Source organism: Cyclopterus lumpus, chromosome 1 (assembly GCF_009769545.1).
Source record: "Cyclopterus lumpus isolate fCycLum1 chromosome 1, fCycLum1.pri, whole genome shotgun sequence".
NCBI classification, from domain to species: domain Eukaryota; kingdom Metazoa; phylum Chordata; class Actinopteri; order Perciformes; family Cyclopteridae; genus Cyclopterus; species Cyclopterus lumpus.
In genome coordinates this window covers 2,958,261-2,980,418 of record NC_046966.1, presented here as the reverse complement: position 1 = coordinate 2,980,418, position 22,158 = coordinate 2,958,261, and the positions used below count along the sequence as shown (strand labels likewise).

Sequence of the window (22,158 nt, the reverse complement as noted above, 5' to 3'; positions counted from 1 at the left end):
CAGGGAAACTGAATTGTTCATTACGTGTCGAGGGAAACATATATTTTCTTGTTTTTGACGTATCACAAATACATTTCATGTGAAGATGAGGAATGATGCATTGTGGGTCAAACAATCTCGACTTTCACCCAGGAGGCCTCTGCTCATGTCCCACATCAAAGTATGGTAACGTTACGTTGAATGTTAAACGTGACCCTATGCAACTTCAGTTATGCAATAAACAAACTTCTTTTAAGAAGCATGATCGTCAATCATAGCATGATCTTTTACAAAATATAACCAAGTAGTTTTATTGTATTTCTGTTTTAATTCCTATTGACGACTTGTTTAAAACAACATTCATTATTCGGGACAATGTGTTTTCTTCAAAACGTAGTTGAGAAGCAGAGTTTATTTGTTTGTCAAGATAATGTTGAGGAGACATGTTTGCACTGTCATTATTTACATATTGGCCATAATTACCCGACCATTATCTCTTCATTTCAAAACTACAGACATATGGTCACCATTCATACACGCTGCCATCACATACATGCATTCATGTAACAAACAGTGGAATAAAGCACAACGGGGAGCCGTCACGCTCGTCACAGTCTCACTGACAGTGACGGGATTTGTAGTGTTTGTCGAGTATTTACATTGGACTGCTCTGGCAGGCACTTTAACCACGAAGCTTTGAATGTTACATTATAATGTTAATGCACAGACACGATGTCTGAGTCATAAAGATGCATTTTGTCTGTAATTACAGCATGCATGTTGTCTATGTGGGATTAAAGTCAGCGTGTGATGGTGAAAGCCACATTATCCAGACAGTGTAATACGGGCACACACACACACACACACACACACACACGTGTTTGGAAAATCATTTAATTTCATAAGAGCGACCTTGTCTTTGGCAAAACCCTTTGAAGCTGAGGGGGTGGAGGGACAACAGAGAGGGATCAGAGAGCGGGCCAAACATATAGGAAGAAGAAAAAAACTGAGATGCGTAAAGAAAGGGAGGGGAAGAGGACATAACGGAGAGCGAGAGGATTACTTACCGTTTTAAACAAATAAATCTGTATTGTGTGAATCTGGCACAGGGAAGGAGGGCAGAGAGAGAGAGGGAGAGAGAGAGAGAGAGAGGGAGGTTTAAAGCATCAGCAGACCAGCAAAGAACAGCGAGAGAGACGGAAATGACATATACCTGTTTAGTTGAAGTCATTTACATTTTTTTAATAGATACCTTATTTTTGTGAGATTTCTTTTTAATATTCCTGTTCGTAGCAATGATGCAGCTCTGAGCAAGGACAAAGGGAGCCACCTGCTGCACAAAAGGAGGAAAAGATGTAATCTTGGAGCTGAGATAGACAGAGACAAGTGGGTAAAAAGAGTGTGTGTGTGTGTGTGTGTGTGTGTGTGTGTGTGTGTGTGTGTGTGTGTGTGTGTGTGTGTGTGTGTGTGTGTGTGTGTGTGTGTGTGTGTGTGTGTGTGTGTGTGTGTGTGTGTGAAGTAGAACAGTATTGTATGATCTGATCTGTCAACAGAGATTATTGTCTTCTGGGAGCATAACTCACACATGTGACATATTTAGCTCAATGTTCTGCTGTTTGGTCTTTGATCTTGTGCAGAAAAACTGATGCATTAGTATCTGCATCTGTGTGTGTGTATGCGTGTGTGTGCGTGTGTGTGTGTGTGTGTGTGTGTGTGTGTGTGTGTATGTGTGTGTGCGTGTGTGTGTGTGTGTGTGTGTGTGTGTGTGTGTGTGTTCACAGGAGACACAGACTTTTGTCAATAGGTGGTCCTATGTCTATTTTACATGTGGGGCGCCGGTTGGTTTCGTGTAAAGTTCTCTTCCCCTCCAGGTGTTATGTAACAATATTTCCCGAGCCAATTTTCACAATTTATAAAACGTTTTGTTTATTAGCTCTGACATGGAGAACAAAATACTCACCTTGATTGGCGATCAATCAATAAACCTAATAGCTCTTGTTTTCAAAAGGAAATGGCCTCTGATAATGATGAGACATTGTTGTTTGCACCCACATGTTTAAAAAAAGAGTTTTTATTTTTTTATTTTTAGTTAGTTAGTCTTTTATGCTGCGCAAAACAAAGAAATTGACAATAAGTATCCCTGTACAAGAAACTAATACATTGCATTTTGTGACTATTTTAGTAACTGCTATGATACTGGGCTATTCCAGGACACCCCGACTACATCCAACCATAACTGTTAGCTAGCTAACCATAGTATGTGTTCATCATCCATCATTGTATGTGTAACATGCTGACTCACCCCGAGCAAGCTAGCGTGATTAATTAAAAGCTACAATTTAACATCAATGTAGCATTTACGTGCTGGTTCTGGAGCTTTTGACAATATCACACTGAAATTTGCTCAACTGTTTGTCTCAACAGTAGATGTTCTAATGTTCATTATTCTGACGACTTCATTTCCATATTGGCTTAAAAATTAAGCTTCACAGCTGACCTGCTGATGAAGACCTGCGTTTCAGTTGAATACGTTCTAATGTGCCACTCGGGTTATGGAAATACACTTGATGTCAAACATTTACTGCACACATGTTCAACGTTTCTACTGGATGATATTATCTAATGCCAAATAGTTTCATATTATTTGCATCAGGTCTGTAGTGATGGCAGATTTCCGCTGGGCCGGTGTGTTGTGGGGCAACGGAGGAGTTAGCATTCTGCTGCTCTTTTGGATTTTAGGTGAGTCTTTACTAAGGTAAATGTGTTTGTCTGTGTTACTCATTCACCAGAGAGTCTTTCTGTTTCAGCCATGAATTCTGTCACATAACTTTTATATTTTCACCTTTTTCATAAACCCTGCAGGTGTCAATTTAAAGGGAAGCGTTCCCTCTTTAACAGATGATTGTGAAATCAAAAAGCACATAGAGTTAGTTATTGTGCACAGTGAATGAATGAGAAGCAAAACACATTTCTGAGTAAAGGGGGGCTTTAACTTTCTAAAGAAGGGTACTTTTTCCATATATCTTAATATTAAGTAAGATACATCTTTTCTTGACTTTGGTTCTCACTTCCTCCCTCTCCTTTCTTTTTTATTCCCTCAGTCCCTCCATCCTTCATGCAGCCTCCCCTCCCTCTCTCCCTGCCGGTCCACATGTCGGTTGTCCCTCCAGCCTGGCAGTTCCTCCCTCTGTCTCAGGTGGAGCTGGGCCCTCTTTTCTCCAACTCAACCCCCTTCTCCTTCTCCCAGAGCCTGTTTATGGTGCGCCCGCCTGGCGAGGCCCCCAGACCAGGTCTCCAGGCTTCATTTGGCCCTTCCTCAGTGACACAGGTAATGGAAAAATGAGCGGACAGAGATCTGTGGGTGAGTTGACTGATGATGTGAATGTTCACTAATTCCACTGAAACCACTCACGCTAAGTAGTAAGATACCTCTTAATTTTTCCACAGCTCTTATCAGAGCCTCTCCTCCCTCTCTCTCCCCTGCTGTACGCCTCCCTCCTCTCAGAGCATGTGGAGATAGAGAGGGATGAGGGCAGGCAGAAGAGGTTCAGGCTGAGGACGCTCTTCCATAAGCGGGGTGACAACAGCACCCAAGGGACCTGCATCACCCTGCATGCCTTCAAGGACACAGAGGAGCACAAGGCCTCCTGTATCACACAGGTGAGGACCAGATTCTATCTCTACCTAGGGTCCTTATCCGTTATTCATTACACTACTTCCCTTTCTGAACTCTTATCTGTCCATCCATCTGTCCGTCCTGTTTCCCAGCCTCCTCTAGGGCTTTGCGTGGTAACTTTGACACTGCCGAGCGATTGGTTTGAGGATCAACACACCAGCCAATCACATCAGGATTTTGGTAAGTGGCACACTAACCCCCACCATCGTCGCCGGATGCAGAAGCGAGAACGTCAGCGGAGGGGAAATCATCAAGGCAGAGTTGTCAGCCACCAGCATACAACTTCTCCATCACTGAGGTGAAGTGTTAACGGAAAAATATTATGCAATTGTAAAAAAGGTCATTCTTTTTCTACTTGGAAATGTTTAAATGGCTAGCCTATCTTAATAGTTTCTGAATTGATGTAATGATTTCATTATTGATAGGATCATAGCATAGCCCCATGGCAATGGGATCGGGTGCAATGTGACCCGGGACTGCAATAAAAGTGAGGGTTAGAGATGAGGGTGTGAAAAGGTTGTTGTTTGAAGCCCATTGGGTTTAGGCAGGAGGACGAGGACCATGTATAGCAGGAAAGTTGTGCGTGGACAGAGGTCTTCGAAGCAGTTTCCATGAATCCTTGTTTTCCTCTATGTGTTGTCGATGATTGCCTGTGTGACAAATAAATGTATGCTTTCATTCAGATACCCTCTAGGTGTTGATGAGGACACCCAGGGGCATGTTCCATGGGCCCTCAGACACCAACGGGTTCCCAACAGAAACCAAATACAGCTTTACTACTCCTCCTCCGACACTGTGGTCGACCTCCATCTGACACCACCAGGGTATGTGAATGAATAGGAACACGTAGAGAGATTTAATGTTGCTGCTTTCTGTCACTCCAACATCAATTCTTGTACCAATTGTCCGTCCATCCAGATGTGTGGAGGACAGAGCAGCTCAATCCCAGAGGCAGCTCTTCCATATCAAAGCAGTGACACTGAAGGAGGAACAGAGAGAGCAGAGCAGGGCCAAAGGGAAAGAAGAAACATGTTTGAACGGGCAGGAAGAGGAGGAGCTTAGCTTGGACCCCCATGTCATGATTCGCTATCACAGGGGCCCGGCCCTGATAGAACAGCCAATCAGAGTGTCTTTGAATCTGAGGGCTAACTTCAGTGGTGAGCTTGTTGTCATAAGGTAAACACAAAATGATATCAGTACTAAACACTACTTTTATATGCTTAAAATGATGTTTTGTATTACAGTCTGTATCACTAGCTACCAACCACTCTTATAGTTTTACATTGAAATTCCGTCTGTGTCTTCAGGCTGAAGGTGAAGAAGGGCTTGGTGTCGATGGTGGCCCAGAAAACTCTGACCTCTGACTTGTGGGCAGTGACCCTGGAGAGAAGCCAAGGCTCCAAACATGACGTGGTGTCTATCCTGTGCCGCAAACACAGCACACAAAAGCACACACACAAGTAGGTTGAGAGTTCAATAACCGTAGCCAGCAGACACAGAGCCCGATGAAGCTAACTTGTTTAATAAAGAAAGTTGATAACCACCATTATCACTGATTGGGCATTCAGATTTTGTTGTACTCCCAATCAATTAGTTGGGGTTCATAGTTGGTCAGTTCGTACTTTCACTGTGTCATGAATGTAGGTTTGGAACATGAAAGACCTATATACATACTAGCAGCTCAGTCTCTGAGCTCTGTTGCCCTGCAGTCCCACTTTACTACAGCAGGTGGTGTGTCTGTCAGTCCACGGCCTGAGGCAGAGCTTCAGTGTTGCCATGACGGTGTCTGCTAACTGGTGGGTGGAGTACTCTGGGCATATACAACAACTATTGCCACATGGAGCAGCAGTCAGCATCTTCTCATTTGCCGATCGACACATCTTTAGCATCGCTCCCATCACAGAGGTACTTCATCCATTCAGCCATTCCTTTAATCCATCATTTTTATAATCGTTCACATTTTTAAAGATTCATACAATCTGATCTGTTTGAACATATTTTGTTCTAATCCTCTATCCTTAGAGTAACACGATCATCAACACAGCCATACTGACCAACCAGCCGGTGTCACTTCCTGTCATTGTGCTGGCCATAAACCATAATGGGAAGGTGTCGGATGTCACCTCTGCAGTCACGTGCCACTCTACCAACGAGAACACTGTCAAGGTGCAACACAGTCAAACACCAACAGCTCTGTCAAAAGATCAGCCTGATATTATATATAGTACAGGTTTGCTCATTAATTGTGTTACCCAGATTCAGAAGATTGACGTCATCTCTTTCCAGGACAGAATAGACAAAACATGGCCACTATCAACTATGGTGAAACTCTAACGACTAACAGACAGATATGGTAAATGGACTTGCTTTTATATAGCGTAAAGCGCAATGGTCTGACTTACACTTTCAAACTATTTCATTTGGAAATTATAAAATGTACTATGAATTGCAGTTCAAGCTCTTGGAGTTTTTTTGTTTAGTGCATTCAGTGCCATGTTGAATCTAGCTGGTGCTGTTAAGGCTCTTTAGCTGCTAAATGAACTCTGAAAAAAGCTGCCTGGAATAAAGAGTTAAGGAGAGCCATGAGACTGAACCACAACAGAAAGGTTTTTATCTCTAAAACCAAAACAATAAGGTCAGAGAGGCTTTAAAAAACGCTGCCAAGGCGACGGAAACTACAGAGTTGGTGATAATTCTCTGTGGGTTTGCCACTACAAGCAACGTTCACATTACACATGTAACTAATTGATGGTATAATGATATTGATTACTGCACTTTAAATAAGTGATATCGTTACATTTTAACATTCAATTAGAACACAATAACATGTATGCTTAATGTACATATGGTACTAATGTCCTTTAATTGCCAGCTTAATGGGAGTCTTCTGTATGTGTTCTTCTTAACCACAGGTGTCCAGCGATTGCTCAACCCTCTTTGTGGACGGCAGCGAATCAGGGTTGGGTAACACCTGTGCAGTGGTGGAGTTTCTACTGGGTGCACTTCGCGGCTCTGTGTGTGTGGAGGTGTGGGCTCCTTCAGTGCCCCTGCGAGTGTCCTTGGCAGACCCTGTTCTCAACGCCATCGATGGCTGGAACCACTTCACAAAGACCGGGTAGAAGACAGTCCCAGTGTGTCTTCACTGTGGTTTATTGAGCCTCTCTATGGTTTATGCAACAGAGCAATCAGCTTTTGCAACTTTTCTCCAAAGAGAAAAAAGAAAGGCCATCACAAATAGATATAAAGGAACAGCCATGACACTAAGCCTTCAAGACTACAGTGTTATCTAAAGCTGGAACAGTGTGTACAATGTTCCTCTTTATTATTTTGTGGTCCTGTGGTGAGTGTGCTGAATTAATTCTCTGTTATCACCGTCGTGATTTTTTCCATTCACCTCTATGGTAAGTAGCTAGCTAGCTGGCTTTCTTAATGGCGGTCACATCGCATATTTACTCGTGAACCAAACACCAGTCTGTGATTTTGCTGCGCTGAAGCTAAAATCATCTAGGTATCTAGCTCGCTAGCTAATGTTGTCATGTTCTGTGGACTCAGGAAACTCTTTTAGTAAAGTTAGGCTTTGTGTTGTCGTGTTCGGCCTTCTTCAGGAGAGCTCCCTCTGCCATGAAGGCCGTCAACAAAATGTTGCCGAATCGAGGGGCAATAAAAGCTTTATTTAAGCTTAAAGTCAGGCCCCCCTTCATCCTTTCTGTGAGGTGTTAGCCAACCCAACCCTCGTCGCATAAACAACAGTCCTCAGGCCGTCAAGCAACCGTCACACAGGGCACCACATTCCCTGAGCGCGTCCTCTCATCCTGCTCCATTCTCCAGGCTGTGTCCTTGATTTACTCAGACGGTAACTTATTTGGTGGGGTCTTGATGTTTTCGGGATTCCTTCCACAATCACCTAATACATCCCATAATGCGAATTGAAACATTTGCAACATGTAAACTCATCATAGGCTAATACACAATCGCTAGGAGCGCTATTAAACGTAGTTTTCTCAGTGTGCACAGACTGCTCCGATACTTTGGTAATGTGATGTTGCATAGTACAATGAACAATGAAAAGCACACTTAAAACTTGTATTTGAACCCCTCACTCCTGTTGTCTCTGCTAGCCTGCGATGTTAACCACAAACAAAAACATATTCAATTAAATTTATATAGTATAGCCCAGAATCACAAGTGTGTCTCAGTGGGCTTCACATACAACAACCTCTGTCCCGGGACTTCACATCAGCACAGGGAAAACTCCCCCCAAAAAAACCGGGAGGAAAAAAGGAAGAAACCGAGACCCACTGATAGGAAAACTGTTCCATAATGCTAAAACTACACAGGGAACCTGAGCCAGAGATGCAAGTTTATGATGTTTGACCTATGACGTATTTTCTGATGGCTTGATCCTATGCATCTGTGTATTATCTCTCAGACACACTCAAGTTAAGGCATTTAAGTTCTTCATGTGTGTCCCGTTTCTCTCAGGTGTGTACCAGTGTATCAGCGCTCCTCCGTTCAGGTTCTGACTCAGTTCACAGCTCAGGATTCTCATAGCAGAACCACACACCTTCTGGGCTCATCTGATTGGTTCGTGGATGTTACAGAGCTGGTCCGTAATTGGCTGAGAGTAGAGGACCCTCGGGTGGCTTCCCTTGGCGCCCACAACAACCTGATTGGTTTACAACCAGGAAAGACATCACTCAATGTAGGTGATAGTTGAACATCAAATCTGTTGAACATCTTCACTTCCTGGTCATCATCAAACATCATCATCCACTATCTCTTTCTCTCAGGTCGTCTCTGAGCAGTGGGATGGCGTGCTGGGCAGATGTGACATCACTGTGACCTCTGACCCCGTTACTCCTTGGGACCTGTCTGTGCAAGTGATCAGCGGCCTTGGCATGTCAGTCACGGCTAACCCAACCAACCCTTCCATTGTAACAACCACAGTAACGGCCTACAACATCCTATACAACCATCACCAGGTGACTGGAAGGCGATTATGATGATTGGGTGGGGCGGCTGTGGCTCAGAGATAGATAGGGTCGCCTGTTAATCCCAAAGGCTGTGCCTACGGTGTATACACTATAGGGTGAATGTGTACTTAGTCCTGATGGGCATTCGGCAGCTTGGCAGTCCCTGTCATCAGTGTGTGAATGGGTGACTGACATGATGAATGTCGTGTATTGAGTGGTCGGAAGACTAGAAATGCGCTATACCATCCATTTATTAACACAAATGCACACATTTCCACGTTCTATGTAGATGTGATCAGACAAAGACTAAGCTAATGTCACTAATACATGAATAACGCATGAAACAACTCCTTGGAATGGACAGTCTTGAATGTTTAGTGATGAATATGACAGGACATGTGGTTATTTTTTATAAAGAAAAGTGTATTGAGAACTACATTTTAAACTGTAACAGATCAGAAACCATAGAGGCTTCTAAATATAACTAAAAATGCTGATAAAAACAGAGACAATTATTAATAAATGCCTGGTCCTCTGAATTAAGGCCACTATTTAAGAATGTGCACGAGGTTAGTTAGTTAAAACCACAGAGCTACATTTTATTTATTTAAAGTAACAATGTGAAACAAGACTTGTCCACCTCATTTTATTTCCATTCCTATCTTGTTGTGTCTCTCCAGGAGGCGTCCATCAGTGTCTGGCTCCAGTTCAGTGACGACACCGCCTCCCTCCTCTCCTCTTTTAGCGACCTTCCCTTTGTCCTACGTCTTTCCTCATTGGCTGAGACTGTGGTTGTTGTGATGCCCGGTTCCAGCCCACGCATATTCGCCCAGGGGGATGGAGGCGGACCTCTGCTGCCCGCAGAACTTCTGGTTTCAACCTGCACTGACCAGCCAATCACCTCCAACTCGATCAGTGAAGGAAACAGGGACTGGACAGACACCGGAGGAGGAGGCGGGGCCAGGAGGCTGGCGAGGGGATCTGGTTGGATAAGAGTCAACCTGGACCTGGACTTCCTGCAGCCAGTAGGGGATAAGGATGATGAGGGGGATACGTTCGATCTCGACATCTCGGGCACGCTGGCTGAATCAGACAGCGACATCTATACATCGAACTTTGACGAGGACGAAAGTGAGAATGTAAGCAGTGACTACTATGACAAAATCAGTGGGAATAGGCCTGAAAGACACTGGAACCAGCTGGGGTACGGTGAGATGGTCAGTCGGAACAATCTGGAAAGAGCTGTGCTGATGCCCAGCCAGGAGGAGGGCGCTGTGTACTTCTCCCCAAGCCAGGAGAAGGACGGAAAGCGGGAGGAGGACGTGGAAGGGCGAGCAGCCAGAGAACTGGAGGTGGGTGTGGGCGCCGTCCTCTCTCTGCTCTGTCTCTCTGCTGTCCTCTTCCTGGTCAACTGTCTGCCCTGTGCCCTGCGAGACAGAAGGACGGAGAAGGAGATGGAAGGAGAACTAGAGGGAGGTACAAGGGCCCACGAGGAAAAGGAGAGGGAGAAGAGAGAAGGGGGCGACGAGATAAAGCAGCAGCAGGAGCCGAACAATACAGAGGATATTAAAGAGGTCGAGATCATGTGCTGATAAATGCACGGGCTGAATTTAAGCTCAAATCTGTGCTCAAAAGTAACATGAAGTGAATTATGGTTATAATTATATGACACCGAGAGGCAAGCCGTCTCCTACAAAATGACTCTATTACGTTTCAAGATCAGTTGGTCCTTCTCTGTCGTTCCTTCCTGTGACTGTGTGTCTTGGAGCCGCTATGGAGGTCAGGAGTTTGTCCCAAAGATAAACACTTTCATTTGTTCTCTTTTTTTCTGAGTTCGGACGTTTTACACACCTTGTGGCACAGATAAGGGGCCAGGTTTAACAGATATCTTGACACCACATAGCAGCTCTTAACCGGCTCGGGTTAAGGGCTGCTGGATGGATGTCTTGTCAGTCCTCACTTTCACACCTCTGAATTTGTAACAATATCTCACAGCAGCATCTCAGCACCGGCACATGCGTCTCAGGGCCGTGAGAAGTCGTGGCTATTATGTAGATATCTGCTCTACATGTCGTCTCTAGGTAGAATTAAAAAAACATAAACTGTCCTCTGTAGAAGCCACACCACCCAACAACTACGGAGGGCTCCTCTTGAAGCACTAACAGAAGTTTCATCACCCAAATAAGAGTCGGTCAGGGTTGTCCCTCCGAGCTTGAGGATATGCCCTCAGACATTTAGACAACGATACGACTGGAGAGAGAAAACCAAACCAGCTGTATCAAACTGAGAGCTCCCTGTAGTAATCCTGCAGACACGATAGAATACATTATATCCAAAATTATTCGGTAAAAAATATAGAATACAATAATATAAGAAAATAATCAAAATGCTAAAAGTCATTGGAGGGTTAGTCCAGAAAGACTCTTGTTCTGTACCTCGGTCAGAGGTGAGCCACCCGAAGGCCCTAAACCAGATGTGTGCTGACTATTCTCCACAGAAACCAGTAATAAAACCGTCTATGATGGAATTGTAGATCTCTAACATGTTATGACTCGTCTCCAATAAGTTCAGCTTCCAGGAAGGGCCGACACTGCTGGTGCTTCGTCACGGTTTCATCTCGTTCTTGTCAAACTGTTCCGATGTACTTGTACCTTTCCAACACCTCTGATCGTCCATAACTGTAGTCCCTATTTTTCTGTTCCCAGATGAAAATAAAAAGATATATATAATACAACAACACGTTGAAGTTCTTTCTAATCGGATGTCAGCGGGACTGTTTAAAAATATGATGCGACAATACACAACACAGTAACTGGAAACTTCATGTTTTAGGTTTCAATGACTACTTGGTGACATTTGGGGACCTTCATGGTTACAATAATGCCCAATTGGCTAAGGTTCAGGATTCATGATCATCATGGCTAAAAGAAACCTACATTGACTGAAATCTCCTTTTTAAACTCTGAAGTTGTGTATATGAATAGCAACACTTTTTTGTTTGCTTCCGACAGACAAGTCATAATTACTACTGCTGCTAGAGGGCGCCGTCATTTTAAAGTACAGATATGTACTTTTGGGCTCTTTATTAAACATACAGTACTATTGCTTTTTATGACTATTTTAATATACTGGACTATGAATTTGTATCACTATTTTAACATGCTACAGTATGTTAAAATAGTGATAAGAAGCAATAGTACTGTACACAGTACTGCCTATTGTTGTGGCAAAATGACGAGAAGAGACGTTGAAGCGTATTAATAAGCACAAGGCAACATTCAACCAGTCCAATGTGTGAGAATGTTCAGCATATATTTATAGTGTAAATTCATCCGTCCTAGGAGACCTTCCACCAATCAGACCAGTCGGTTGAATCAACAACCAAAGCCCATCCGGCTTTCCAAAATACGGTATTGTTCCTTCATTTGATTTCCTCCGTTTGGGTCCAGATGACCTTTTGGCAGAACACATGATTCTTGTACGGGACGCAGTCATTCTTCTTTCTGCCAATTGCCAACTTCCTAATTTCTAGGAATGATCTGTTGCAAAACCAGATGTGTTGATCATAACAAGTTACATAAACCGTTTTCTTATGAATCTAAATGTAGGGTGTTGAAACTATGACTTTTTTATGACTTTATTTGAACGCTATAATATCCCTTTTTTAGACCCTTCCGAACATACTATACTAATGCTCTTAATTAGTTTTTTTTTAACATATTATACTACAACTTTTAAGTAACTTTATTCATACTAGAATATAGCCTTCTATGATTTTTTGACATATATTAAGACTGGTTGTATAATTCTATGCGTCATGGACCTGGGTCCGAGCTGATGAAGCCATTTCAGAGCCAGGCCAAATTATTGATGTCTCTAAGCGTATTTATTGTGTTAGCAGGGGTCAGCTGTGGGACACATGCACCTCGTTGGCCTCGGTTTGTGTTTAGAAAAGTAGTCAAAGTTAGGTTATAGGTCAGATATAAACACTCGTTACAAAAGCTTTAACTCGTATATGAAGACATATTGTTGTACAAGTTTAACACGCATAAAACATTTTCCTTCCACACTAAGCGAGGAAACATTGTGAAGTCTTTTTTAGCATCGGTAATAAATTAAAGAAGGGTGACACATCTGGAATAATCTCCACCATGGTCTCTCTCTATCTATCTATCTATATAAAAAAAAAGAGATACGGTTGAAGAATAAGTACATGTGACTTCTGTGATTACATCATCAGGATCGGCATGAGAGCAGACAAGAGGACGTCAGCATTGTCCAAACATGGGGAGACCTGCCAAGGACACACGACTGGCCAAGAAGTCAACCGTACCCAGAAAAGGAAAGCGAGAATATGTGCCAATAACAAATATGTCAGTAAACATCCAACCAGATGTGTCCGGGTCGACTTTGGAGCCATTTTAAGATTGTATTCTTAAAAACAGGAAAATAAACGTCTCCCCGCTGGTTGCCCGAATACGAACAATGATATAACACAATTGTGAATTACATTGTTGAGGTATGAATACATGCATTGCTACTAAAAAAGACCAAACATCCCAAAAGCAGAAACAAACGTTAGTCTGGAGTCGGTCTTCCTGAGATGTAAATAAAGATATGGATTCAATTTGTGTTCATTTATTTCTCATACATTGTAGGAAACATATATAGAAAATGAATGAAGAGTATGGAGATGAAAATGTGTACAAAGCTTTATGGTAACAGCACTAATTGTGGGACTACCATCGGGTTTAATGGAGCTTGTTTGCATACTTTCTTATGCATTTTACTCCTCTTTGACACATGTTGCTGTACTGCACCACTTTTATTGTTATGACAACTTTGTATTCAAAATAAGTTTGGAAAACATTAATCATAAATTTTTGTATCACTTTTCTCAGATGATCTTAAGCATCTATGCACTGCAGCCTAAGAAAGCACATGTAGGCTATTTTAGAACGAAGGCACTACAGATATATTAATTAAACATGAAATAATCACAAAAAATAAAATTTACAAAAAATGTTTTAATTGCGAACAGATTTTTGCTTTGAAACACATGTTGGGTGTATAACGTCTTCTTGGAAAATCTCTTTTAAACAGAGAAGATGAAGCACTTGAAATACTTTGAGAAGGTTTGAGGAAGCGTGACCGCGTGTCTTGTTCTCTCCTCAGTCTGCCAAGACGCTGAAAGATAAGAAGACACATGAAAGCCTCTGGGTCTGAAGGTGAGCAGCACCCCCTGCAGTCAGAACTCAACCATCATCACAGCCTCACGTTTGGATGCTTCTTGTTGCCATGGACATCTGTCCAAAATGTCCTCACGTCATCCTTTTATACATTTGTGTGAAATTGGCATAATAGTTCTTGAGTTACAGCAAAACAATAGTCAGTTGTGAATTTTTATTTTAGCTCTATTCAAGAACCTGTTCCTTCAATTTTAGAGCGAAGCTCATTGAATCCAAGAGCAGATGATTCACAAGCACACAGATACATACATTAGCCTATTTTACTGCTTCATAAGTGAGACATTTAATCTCCCCTGTGAATGATTAGATCATCAGATCATCAACAGATAACCGTACTCACTCTATTGTATGTAGGCAGTATTTCTGGTTCCTTGTTAGTTCCAGAAGCACTCGGACTCCCGAGTCTTCCAGGTTGTTGCCCATCAGATGCAGCTCCGCCAGATGTTTGGGGTTTGACTTCAGGGCGGCGGTCAGGAAGGGAACGCTCCTCGAGCTCAGGCCACAGGTCCTCAGCCTGGAGAGAAACAGAACCACTTTACCCCCTACACTAGTTAGAAATAACCCATCATAGGCAATGCATCATGTGCTCGTTGCATAATTAACCAGTGTTTATTAAAATATGGACTAAAAGGTATAGAGCCTTTTAAAAAAGACTATTCCACCTGGCTGGGTATCAAATCTCAATGCTTCAGAGCTGGCCTCTCCATATCGAAGCCTCCAGCATACTGGACATCTCCACAGCGCCGCCCCATACAGCGCCGCCCCATACAGCGCCGCCCCATACAGCGCCGCCCCATACAGCCCCGCCCCATACAGCCCCGCCCCATACAGCCCCGCCCCATACAGCCCCGCCCCATACAGCCCCGCCCCATACAGCTCCTTTTGAACGTGAGCGTTAAAGCCCGACAGGCACCACACCGCTTATAATGCAGGAATAACCCACATTTATATAGTATTATAAATATGGTAACAGAAAGATCTAAGCATGGAGAAATAATACATCTGGTGAGAACACCAATTAAATATGCTGCAATTTCACAAAACATCTTTTAGAGATATACAAACCTAAATATTTGGGAATTCTTTAAAAAGTACTGAATGAACAAAAACTTACGACAACTTCTCAAGTTTACATTGAGGGCTTTTGAGTCCCACGCAGAGTTTCTTCACTCCCTTATCTTGAAGCTTATTGCCCGACAGGTCCAGCTCACTGATCACGCTCTCCTTTGAAGCGAGTCCTGAGGCGAGCTCTGGACAACAGTCATCGGTCAGGCTGCAGTCGCTCAGGCTGAAACGGGACAGAAATCACACTGTAGAGTACTGCTCTATTATTGGAACATTTGTGCAATGAAGTTTTAGTTACTTCCGTCTTCTTGGCGGCATCGAGCGACATGTTCCGGACAGTAAGCATTAAAATGTGTCCAATATAATAATCTTTCTCGGAGACGTTGCTTTAAAGCAAGTGTAGACACAGCTGTGGGAGGAATATGCTGGAAACAGGAAACATGTTTGTCGTGTTTTAAGATCATCTGCCTTAATTCTTCTGTTCCTTCTTCTGTTTTCTACACACAGTCAGTGGAATAAGTACACAATGAAAATAAACTAAAGATTTACTTGAGAGTTTTCAGATGACTCAGTGGATTCTTCAGGCCAGATGAGATCTCTTTGACTCCGTTGTCTCTGAGGCAGTTCATGCTGAGGTCCAGGTCTTCCAGCTCCACTGCTTGCCAGTCGGTCTTCTTCATCAACCCGCTGTAGAGCTGGGAGACTGAGCACAGCACAGTCGCCAGATAATTGCAACCCTGACCAGTGATTCCACATCTGGACACGCTGAAGGGAAACAAGAGAAAACACATGTTCGCGTTATCAGGACATGAGCATCGAATGAAGTCTCTCATTTGAACTTTCTGAACTTAGCCGTAACACATTTTATTCTTCTTGCCAAGCATTTTTACTTCAGTCAGCAAGTAATCAAAAGGAGAAATTTCAGGCACTCACTTGAGTTTTTCCAGACTACACCACGCGTACATGCCCTGGCAGATGAGCTCAAAACCTGCATCTTTCAAGTTGTTGTTGCTCAAATTGAGCTCGACCAGGTTGCTGTTTTCGAACTTCAGAGCTTCGCCGATACTTCCGCAGCTTAACACGGTGAGGCCACAGTGGTACATCCTGCCAAAGACAAATGTAATGGATTAGATGTGTATTCATGCATGTTGACAAGATGAGGTGAATGCATTTCTGAGGTCACACTCACTCCAGCTTCGTAAGCTGCGATATATCACATTTCTTAAAGAGCTCATTGGCGCCTTTGTCTCCGACCGTGTTGATGCTCAGATCCAACACTTTCAGGCTGCTGGAGTTCATCTGCAGAGCCGAGGCCAGATGATAGCAGCCCTTTTGCTCAATGTTGCACTGTGATAATCTGTGAGAAAAATGATCCAACAACATAACAGAAAAGCTACATGTGCAGAACATTCTTTTCCTTTTAAAGCCAACTGTCAACACATTAAGTTTGAGCTACACTTACCTCAGTGTTGCTATCTTGCATTCAGGAGATCTCAAACCATCTGCGAGATGTTTCATTCCGTCATCTCCTATTTCGTTCATGCTGAGATCCAACTCTTGGAGTTTCAGGGACCGTCTCAGGGCCTTGGCCAGGAATTTACAGGCATGCGAGGTCATTCCACAGCCTGGCAACCTTACCGTCTTCAGCCGGCAGTTTTGGTCGCTCAGCCCCTCCACAAGTTCCTCGACTCCATCGTCACTGATGCTGTTGTATCCGAGGTCCAGCTCCCTCAGGTAGGACTCTCTTGTGCTCAGGATTGCTGCTAAGGCTGGACAACACTTATCGGTCAGGTTGGAGAATCGCAGCCTGCAAGGAGATGGGACTTTATGGGATGGGTTGACATTGAGAAAAACAGCCTTATTCTATCATAAACAATACACAACACCAATTATAGCACAGAAGAAGAAATTCATTATTTTAAGTGACTTGTTCTTGGACGTACAGTGCACTCCTTAAGAGTATAAACACTCACCAATTTTTATTTTGTTTTTAGCAAGGTCCTCATGCCCATATAAAATGAAAGAATAATTATATATATATATATATATATATATATATATATATATAAATAATATAATATAATAATATCTTGGTAGGAGTCATATAGTAAAATGTGAAAAGCACTGGTGGATCCCAGAAATCAATGGGTAATAAAAACACAAGAACAAATCATAGATGTAAGATAAGAGGTTTACAGTTTTAGGGGTGTTTAAGAATGTTAGGTATCCATATGTGAAACATGTACTGTACATGTCGGAATCATCACACTTTTTATACTTGTATTCATTTTTGGTCTGTGTAGGACAATCACTGTGTGCAAACATACATGGCTTTCTTGGATTTCAAAATAGCTGGCAGCTGCTTGAGGAGGCTGTCATCACATCTCGTGGACAACTGCATCTCAAAACTCTCCCTCATCCCTTCAAAATTGCTGGTCCTTTGCATCATATAATTCCAATGTGTTGGCGAGAACTCACGGAACGGAGAGAAGCCGTAGTTCAGGAAGAACTTGACCTCTCCCAGTAAAGCCTGGTTGTCGTACTCCCTCAGACAGTGGAACAAGGCCACGGCGCTGTAGGACAGAATGTTCTCCAGGACCTTCTTCTTGGTTTGCTCAAACAGCGGATCAGTGGGCTCCAGCATGCCCCGTTCCTTAAGGAGGCCAAAGATGAAGCGCAGGAAGACGTCCTTCTTTCCCTCGGCATTCTGCAGCACCTGGTCCACCAGAAACCGACAACGGTTAGAGTAGACGGGACCCGTTTCAAAATCGTCCAATTTAGCAGACGCAGCCAAGAACTCCTCAATGCTCGAGTGGCCGAAGCGAAACACCGTGGTGTTATGGAGCCCCGTCTCTTCTCTCAACACCAGAGGACACTCCTTGGAGAAAGTGGACGCTTCCTCAACGCTGAGGTCGCTCTCTGGGAAATCTGACTCGTACATCACATGAGCCTTTCCCATTCGACGCAGTGCCAGCTTTTTCAGCTTGGCAACAATGTCCGGGTTGGATGCTTTGACCAGATTTGTGTAAATCTGGGTTAAATTCAGGGGGTTGATTTTAAACCCAGCGTCTGGTTTTAGATGATCCTTCAGCACGTTTACCATGATGGTGCAGATCGGAGGTATCTGACAGAGAAAGTCCAGACTCCTTGATATCTTCACGTGGTTGAAGGCTTTGTTGGCCAGGTCCTCGTTACCGATCACCGTCCTGAAGAGCTGCTCCTTCTGTTCATGACTGAACCCTTGAACCGCAGTCTCTTTAAGCAAATGGCAACTGGGGATTTGTGTCGCCGCTGCAAATCGGGTCGTTATCCATATATGAGCACTGGGAAGTAAGTTCCCCCTGATCAGACTGGTCACTATGTTATCCACCGTGGATACCTCAGAAGCATCACTCACAGTTGGACAGCTGAAGTTTAGCGGGCGATGATACTCGTCCAGTCCGTCGAGGACAAACCACACGTTGTTTTCATTCAGGCAGGAGAAGTCGAGGTCCTTCAAGTCAGGGTAAAACGTGTGGAGGAGTTCAATAAGGCTCAATTCACTTCTTAGCAAATACAGCTCCCAGAACGTGAGAGGAAACAGGAGCTTGATGTCGCGGTGCCCTTTCCCCTCGGCCCACGCCAGAGCACAACTCTGCACCGCTGTGGTTTTGCCAACTCCGCACACTCCTAAGGTGATGACCGTTTTTCGGCTGCCGTTATGTTTGCACTCGCACGATAAAATATCGGCAAGCGGGACGGTTTCAAAAACAACCCAAGTGTGAAGGTCAGAATTGTCAACATATCTAAACTCGTGCTGGTGCAAATTAGACAGCGGGTAGTCGTGCTTGAGCCGTCGATAGCAAAGTCTCGAAGGAAGTAACAACTTTTCTGAGGATTCTTCATTTAGTTTCTGATATTTGTTCTTCAGGGTGGTTTTCAGACAGCTTTGGAGATCCATCACAGAGGAAGTGGTTCCTGAAAAGATGAGAAGACGGTGAGCGTAAAATACAAAAGCTGTTTGTGTTATCAAAGGACAGTTAAAGTGTGTCTGCAGCAAAGAGACAACAGCGGATTTAACTCCTGCTGGTTGAATTCCATACAAACTCATCTCTAGTGATTATTGTGTTGTGGTGACGTTTCCCCTCACATGATGAACAAGATAAGTGTGCAGGTAAAATGAAGTAAACAATGGTGTGAATCATAAATGTTGTGTTAGACCACATTATTCCTGGTTTATTTGTACAACTAATTGGATATAATCAAATCATGAAGCCTTAGTAGACATATGCACTTGATTATGAAGAACTACTATAAGTTTATGAGTTGTAAAATAATGTAAAAGACCTCGCTCAGTCCAGGGCCCTATTTCTCATACGTGGCTCCTTCATCAATGAGGAAGCTAGACTGAATGAGCCTGGGCTGGAGCAGGTTCAAATTTCTGGACGTGTTGCCATGGTGATTTTGCCAAACTTGCTTCGAGGAACCGAAAACCCTGACTTGTGTAATCTCATCCGGAAAATTTATCCCGCTAACTACGTTAGCCAGGTACGAGAAATGGGGCCCTGGCTCACAAAACTATGAAAATGTGCAAAGTTGTATGTGGCGTCCACGAGTGTCACACGGCCAGAGCAGATTGTCAACCTGGACTTATTCCAATTTGATAAATAGACGAGTAACTAATTGGGTGGTTGACGTCAGTTTGTTTGGGAAAAGTACACCGGTGGGAGAGAGGAGCCGAGGGGGTCGTCATCGGGTTTCTTTGTATTGAGACCAGTGGTGTCTCACCTGTTAGATAGCAACAGTCATTTAGTTAATCGAAAGGTATTTATTGTGCCAACAAAAGATCCAGTTTCAACCGCTACATGAGTGGAAGTCATATCGCATGTCCCCACATCATCTATCAAGCTACGCACGCACACAGGAAATTAATTTGAAAAGTATCACAGATTTTAAAGATATACGTTACATGAATTTTCTTGAAATACTAAACGATCTGCTTGCATACAAAGTGCAACACACTAACTCACTGTGAACACATAATCTTCATCTCAGCATGAATCACCTGGAGACATATGGATCCTTTAGTACCACCGGTCATCAGGCGTTACATTAACGGGGTTTCCGATGTGTGGCACAAGAGAACAGTTTACTTGTTTAAATCTTTTCTTTGTGGTAAAAACAAAGCAGAAAGAGTAGAAGCCCAATCATAGGAGATGTCTCCTGGGTGTCTGCCTCAGGTCACAGGTCCTCCCTGCTGTTGGTTTAGTTCGTTCACAGTTGGTTCTCAAACTGTGGGGCTTCGAGGGGGGGCAGTGCGGACAACTTCACATATTACAAAACTACGTGTACATGTTTACGTTACGGTTACGGCGTTAACAGGTTACGCGTGCGCATGCGCGATCCTTTAACGCTGCCTTGGTGCGAACGCAGCATAAGACTCACGTGTAGCTTAGTAGCTTAGCACAATGAAGAGACATTTGGCAGGTCTCTCCTCATCTGCATCGAGACCAGTCTGTGTTGTATGTCTGAAACTCTGGCAGCGGACAGTATGAAGCCCAACACGGAGACATTACACCCCACTCACGGAGATGAGCCACGGGAGTTCTTTTAGAGGAAACTTGGTGAATACCGCATGCGGGAAAATCGTCATTACAGTACAATACAATTGAAATTGTACACATATTATCCATACACATATTATTCTGCAAAGAGGAGGTGGACTCAGTTTCTCATTTATTTATTCAATTATAATTATTAATTTGCAGGCAAGTTTGCTGATGAATAATTTCTGAGGAAGTCGCCCCGTCTCAGTGACATATTTGGAAAGCTGAATGAATTAAATCTTCATGTTCAAGGCAGAGAGCAGCACCTTCCTCAGCTGGCAGACAAGATATTTACAACACATATTTGAACTTGTTTTGTTTAGTTTTTTCACAGTTTGCACTTTATTGTTATTATCTTGAACATATATTCAGTGCCAAACATGTTAATTGCAGCCACAATAAGCTATTTTATATATATATATATATATTAGTTCTTTTTTGCACAACTTTATTTGCATTGTTCTAACAAAGTGATTGCACTTTTTATTTGTTTTTGTCTGATGGAGCCATCTGGTTTACTTGAAAGTGATTACAATTTTCTTTATTCTATTATTTGAAAAAGCACAGATGGAGGAGTCAATAAAAATTCTGCATAGACCATTTAGTTACAATTTTACTGGGGCGGTGGGGCACGAACAGTGTTCTTCCTCCGAAGCGACAGAAACCGTTTGAGAACCACTGGTTTCGTGTCTGGAGGAGAAGGCTGTGGCGCGAGCGCTACTTCCGTGATGACATTTTAAATAGAGTTAAACACGAGTTGCACCACGTTGTGGTCATAAACCGACTGCGTCATGTTCCGCCGGACAAGAGGAAAACGAAATTAACGACAGGACCGGAACAGTTAGTCGTGGTTTCTCTCGCCGGGTTCAGCCCGTCTGTAACGCTCCAGCTGAGCAGCCCACGAAGAGACTAGCGTTGCTTCTTCGTAACTCAGCCTTGCTTACCGAGACGAGCGGGCGGCTTCCGGGACGGACACGAGCCGGTGTCGTTGACGCGTGCATTAGTGGGGCGAGTAAAAACACACTGGGACCGGGACTCCGTGGAGCTGCAGAGCTGCGGACGTGACTTGCGTCAACTGACGTTAGCTGTCTAAACGTTATTTCTCAGGAAGACGGAGGGGGGCGGGGCGGGTCTGTCCCCGCGCGCACTTCAGCTGCACTGTTGACGACTCGCCTCTGCGCCGCCCCCTGCTGGTCACTGGTGTCCATGAACATTTACATAAACCACAACGCTCATAAAGACGTTAGGATATGACCGTCATTCGCGACGCACACTGATATAAATCGATAGCTTATGTAGGCCACACATTAAAACATTAATATTAACATTAAAACCAGATCACTGATGCAATTAATTACAAAAATACTAGCTCCTGTCAATTAAGATTACACTTAAACCAAAGTTAGTAGGCTGGCATTCAGTCTAAGAACATTTCAAATGCATCTCATGTATTATGTTGTGTGGTGTCCGTTCTGTAATGACAGTTTGAAGGAAACTACTTTTAACTCTTTGTTAGATCACATTTAATTTTTATGTTATACACATATAGGCCCAAAACACATCCTCAGAACCCACAGACATGTGGGTTTATTACATTAGTTTATTTTCACGGTGAATACCTCACAAAAGAA

At 43.4% G+C, this 22,158-nt stretch overlaps 2 protein-coding genes across 4 annotated transcripts; one reads left to right on the top strand and one right to left on the bottom strand.

Annotated features, from left to right (window-relative positions):
• Positions 1–3,130: 3,130 nt before the first annotated feature.
• On the top strand, positions 3,131–10,220 carry tmem132a (transmembrane protein 132A). Its single transcript, XM_034544935.1, has 11 exons — positions 3,131–3,307; positions 3,427–3,639; positions 3,748–3,835; positions 4,350–4,479; positions 4,574–4,831; positions 4,963–5,115; positions 5,365–5,560; positions 5,678–5,821; positions 6,568–6,770; positions 8,138–8,279; positions 9,309–10,220. The coding sequence occupies exons 1-11, from the start codon at positions 3,131–3,133 to the stop codon at positions 10,218–10,220; spliced, it is 2,616 nt and encodes an 871-aa protein (XP_034400826.1).
• A 3,415-nt stretch (positions 10,221–13,635) lies between these two features.
• Positions 13,636–21,652, bottom strand: LOC117736842 (NACHT, LRR and PYD domains-containing protein 14-like). Of its 3 annotated transcripts, none has more exons than XM_034542461.1 (9): positions 21,472–21,652; positions 17,270–18,899; positions 16,405–16,749; positions 16,132–16,299; positions 15,876–16,046; positions 15,492–15,707; positions 14,992–15,165; positions 14,218–14,391; positions 13,636–13,815 (listed from the first exon to the last, which is right to left on the bottom strand). In XM_034542461.1, exons 2-9 carry the CDS (start codon positions 18,880–18,882, stop codon positions 13,800–13,802), a joined length of 2,877 nt encoding a protein of 958 aa, XP_034398352.1. In that variant the 5' UTR covers positions 18,883–18,899; positions 21,472–21,652; the 3' UTR covers positions 13,636–13,799. The 3 variants fall into 3 exon arrangements, with proteins under 3 accessions (XP_034398352.1, XP_034398342.1, XP_034398361.1); XM_034542451.1 differs by lacking the exon at positions 21,472–21,652 and adding an exon at positions 19,987–20,883; XM_034542470.1 differs by lacking the exons at positions 13,636–13,815; positions 21,472–21,652 and adding an exon at positions 19,987–20,883 and having other exon boundaries at positions 14,295–14,391; positions 15,011–15,165.
• Positions 21,653–22,158: the final 506 nt, after the last annotated feature.

Coding starts and splice junctions, on each gene's coding strand:
- tmem132a (XM_034544935.1), top strand. CDS start 3,131: ATGTCGGTTGTCCCTCCAGCCTGGCAGTTCCTCCCTCTGTCTCAGGTG. Junction 3,640..3,747: donor AGGCCTCCTGTATCACACAG/GTGAGGACCAGA, acceptor CCTGTTTCCCAG/CCTCCTCTAGGGCTTTGCGT. Junction 4,832..4,962: donor GGTGAGCTTGTTGTCATAAG/GTAAACACAAAA, acceptor CTGTGTCTTCAG/GCTGAAGGTGAAGAAGGGCT.
- LOC117736842 (XM_034542451.1), bottom strand. Junction 16,750..17,269: donor TTGAAATCCAAGAAAGCCAT/GTATGTTTGCAC, acceptor ATCTCCTTGCAG/GCTGCGATTCTCCAACCTGA. Junction 15,708..15,875: donor TGTAGTCTGGAAAAACTCAA/GTGAGTGCCTGA, acceptor GTTTCCCTTCAG/CGTGTCCAGATGTGGAATCA.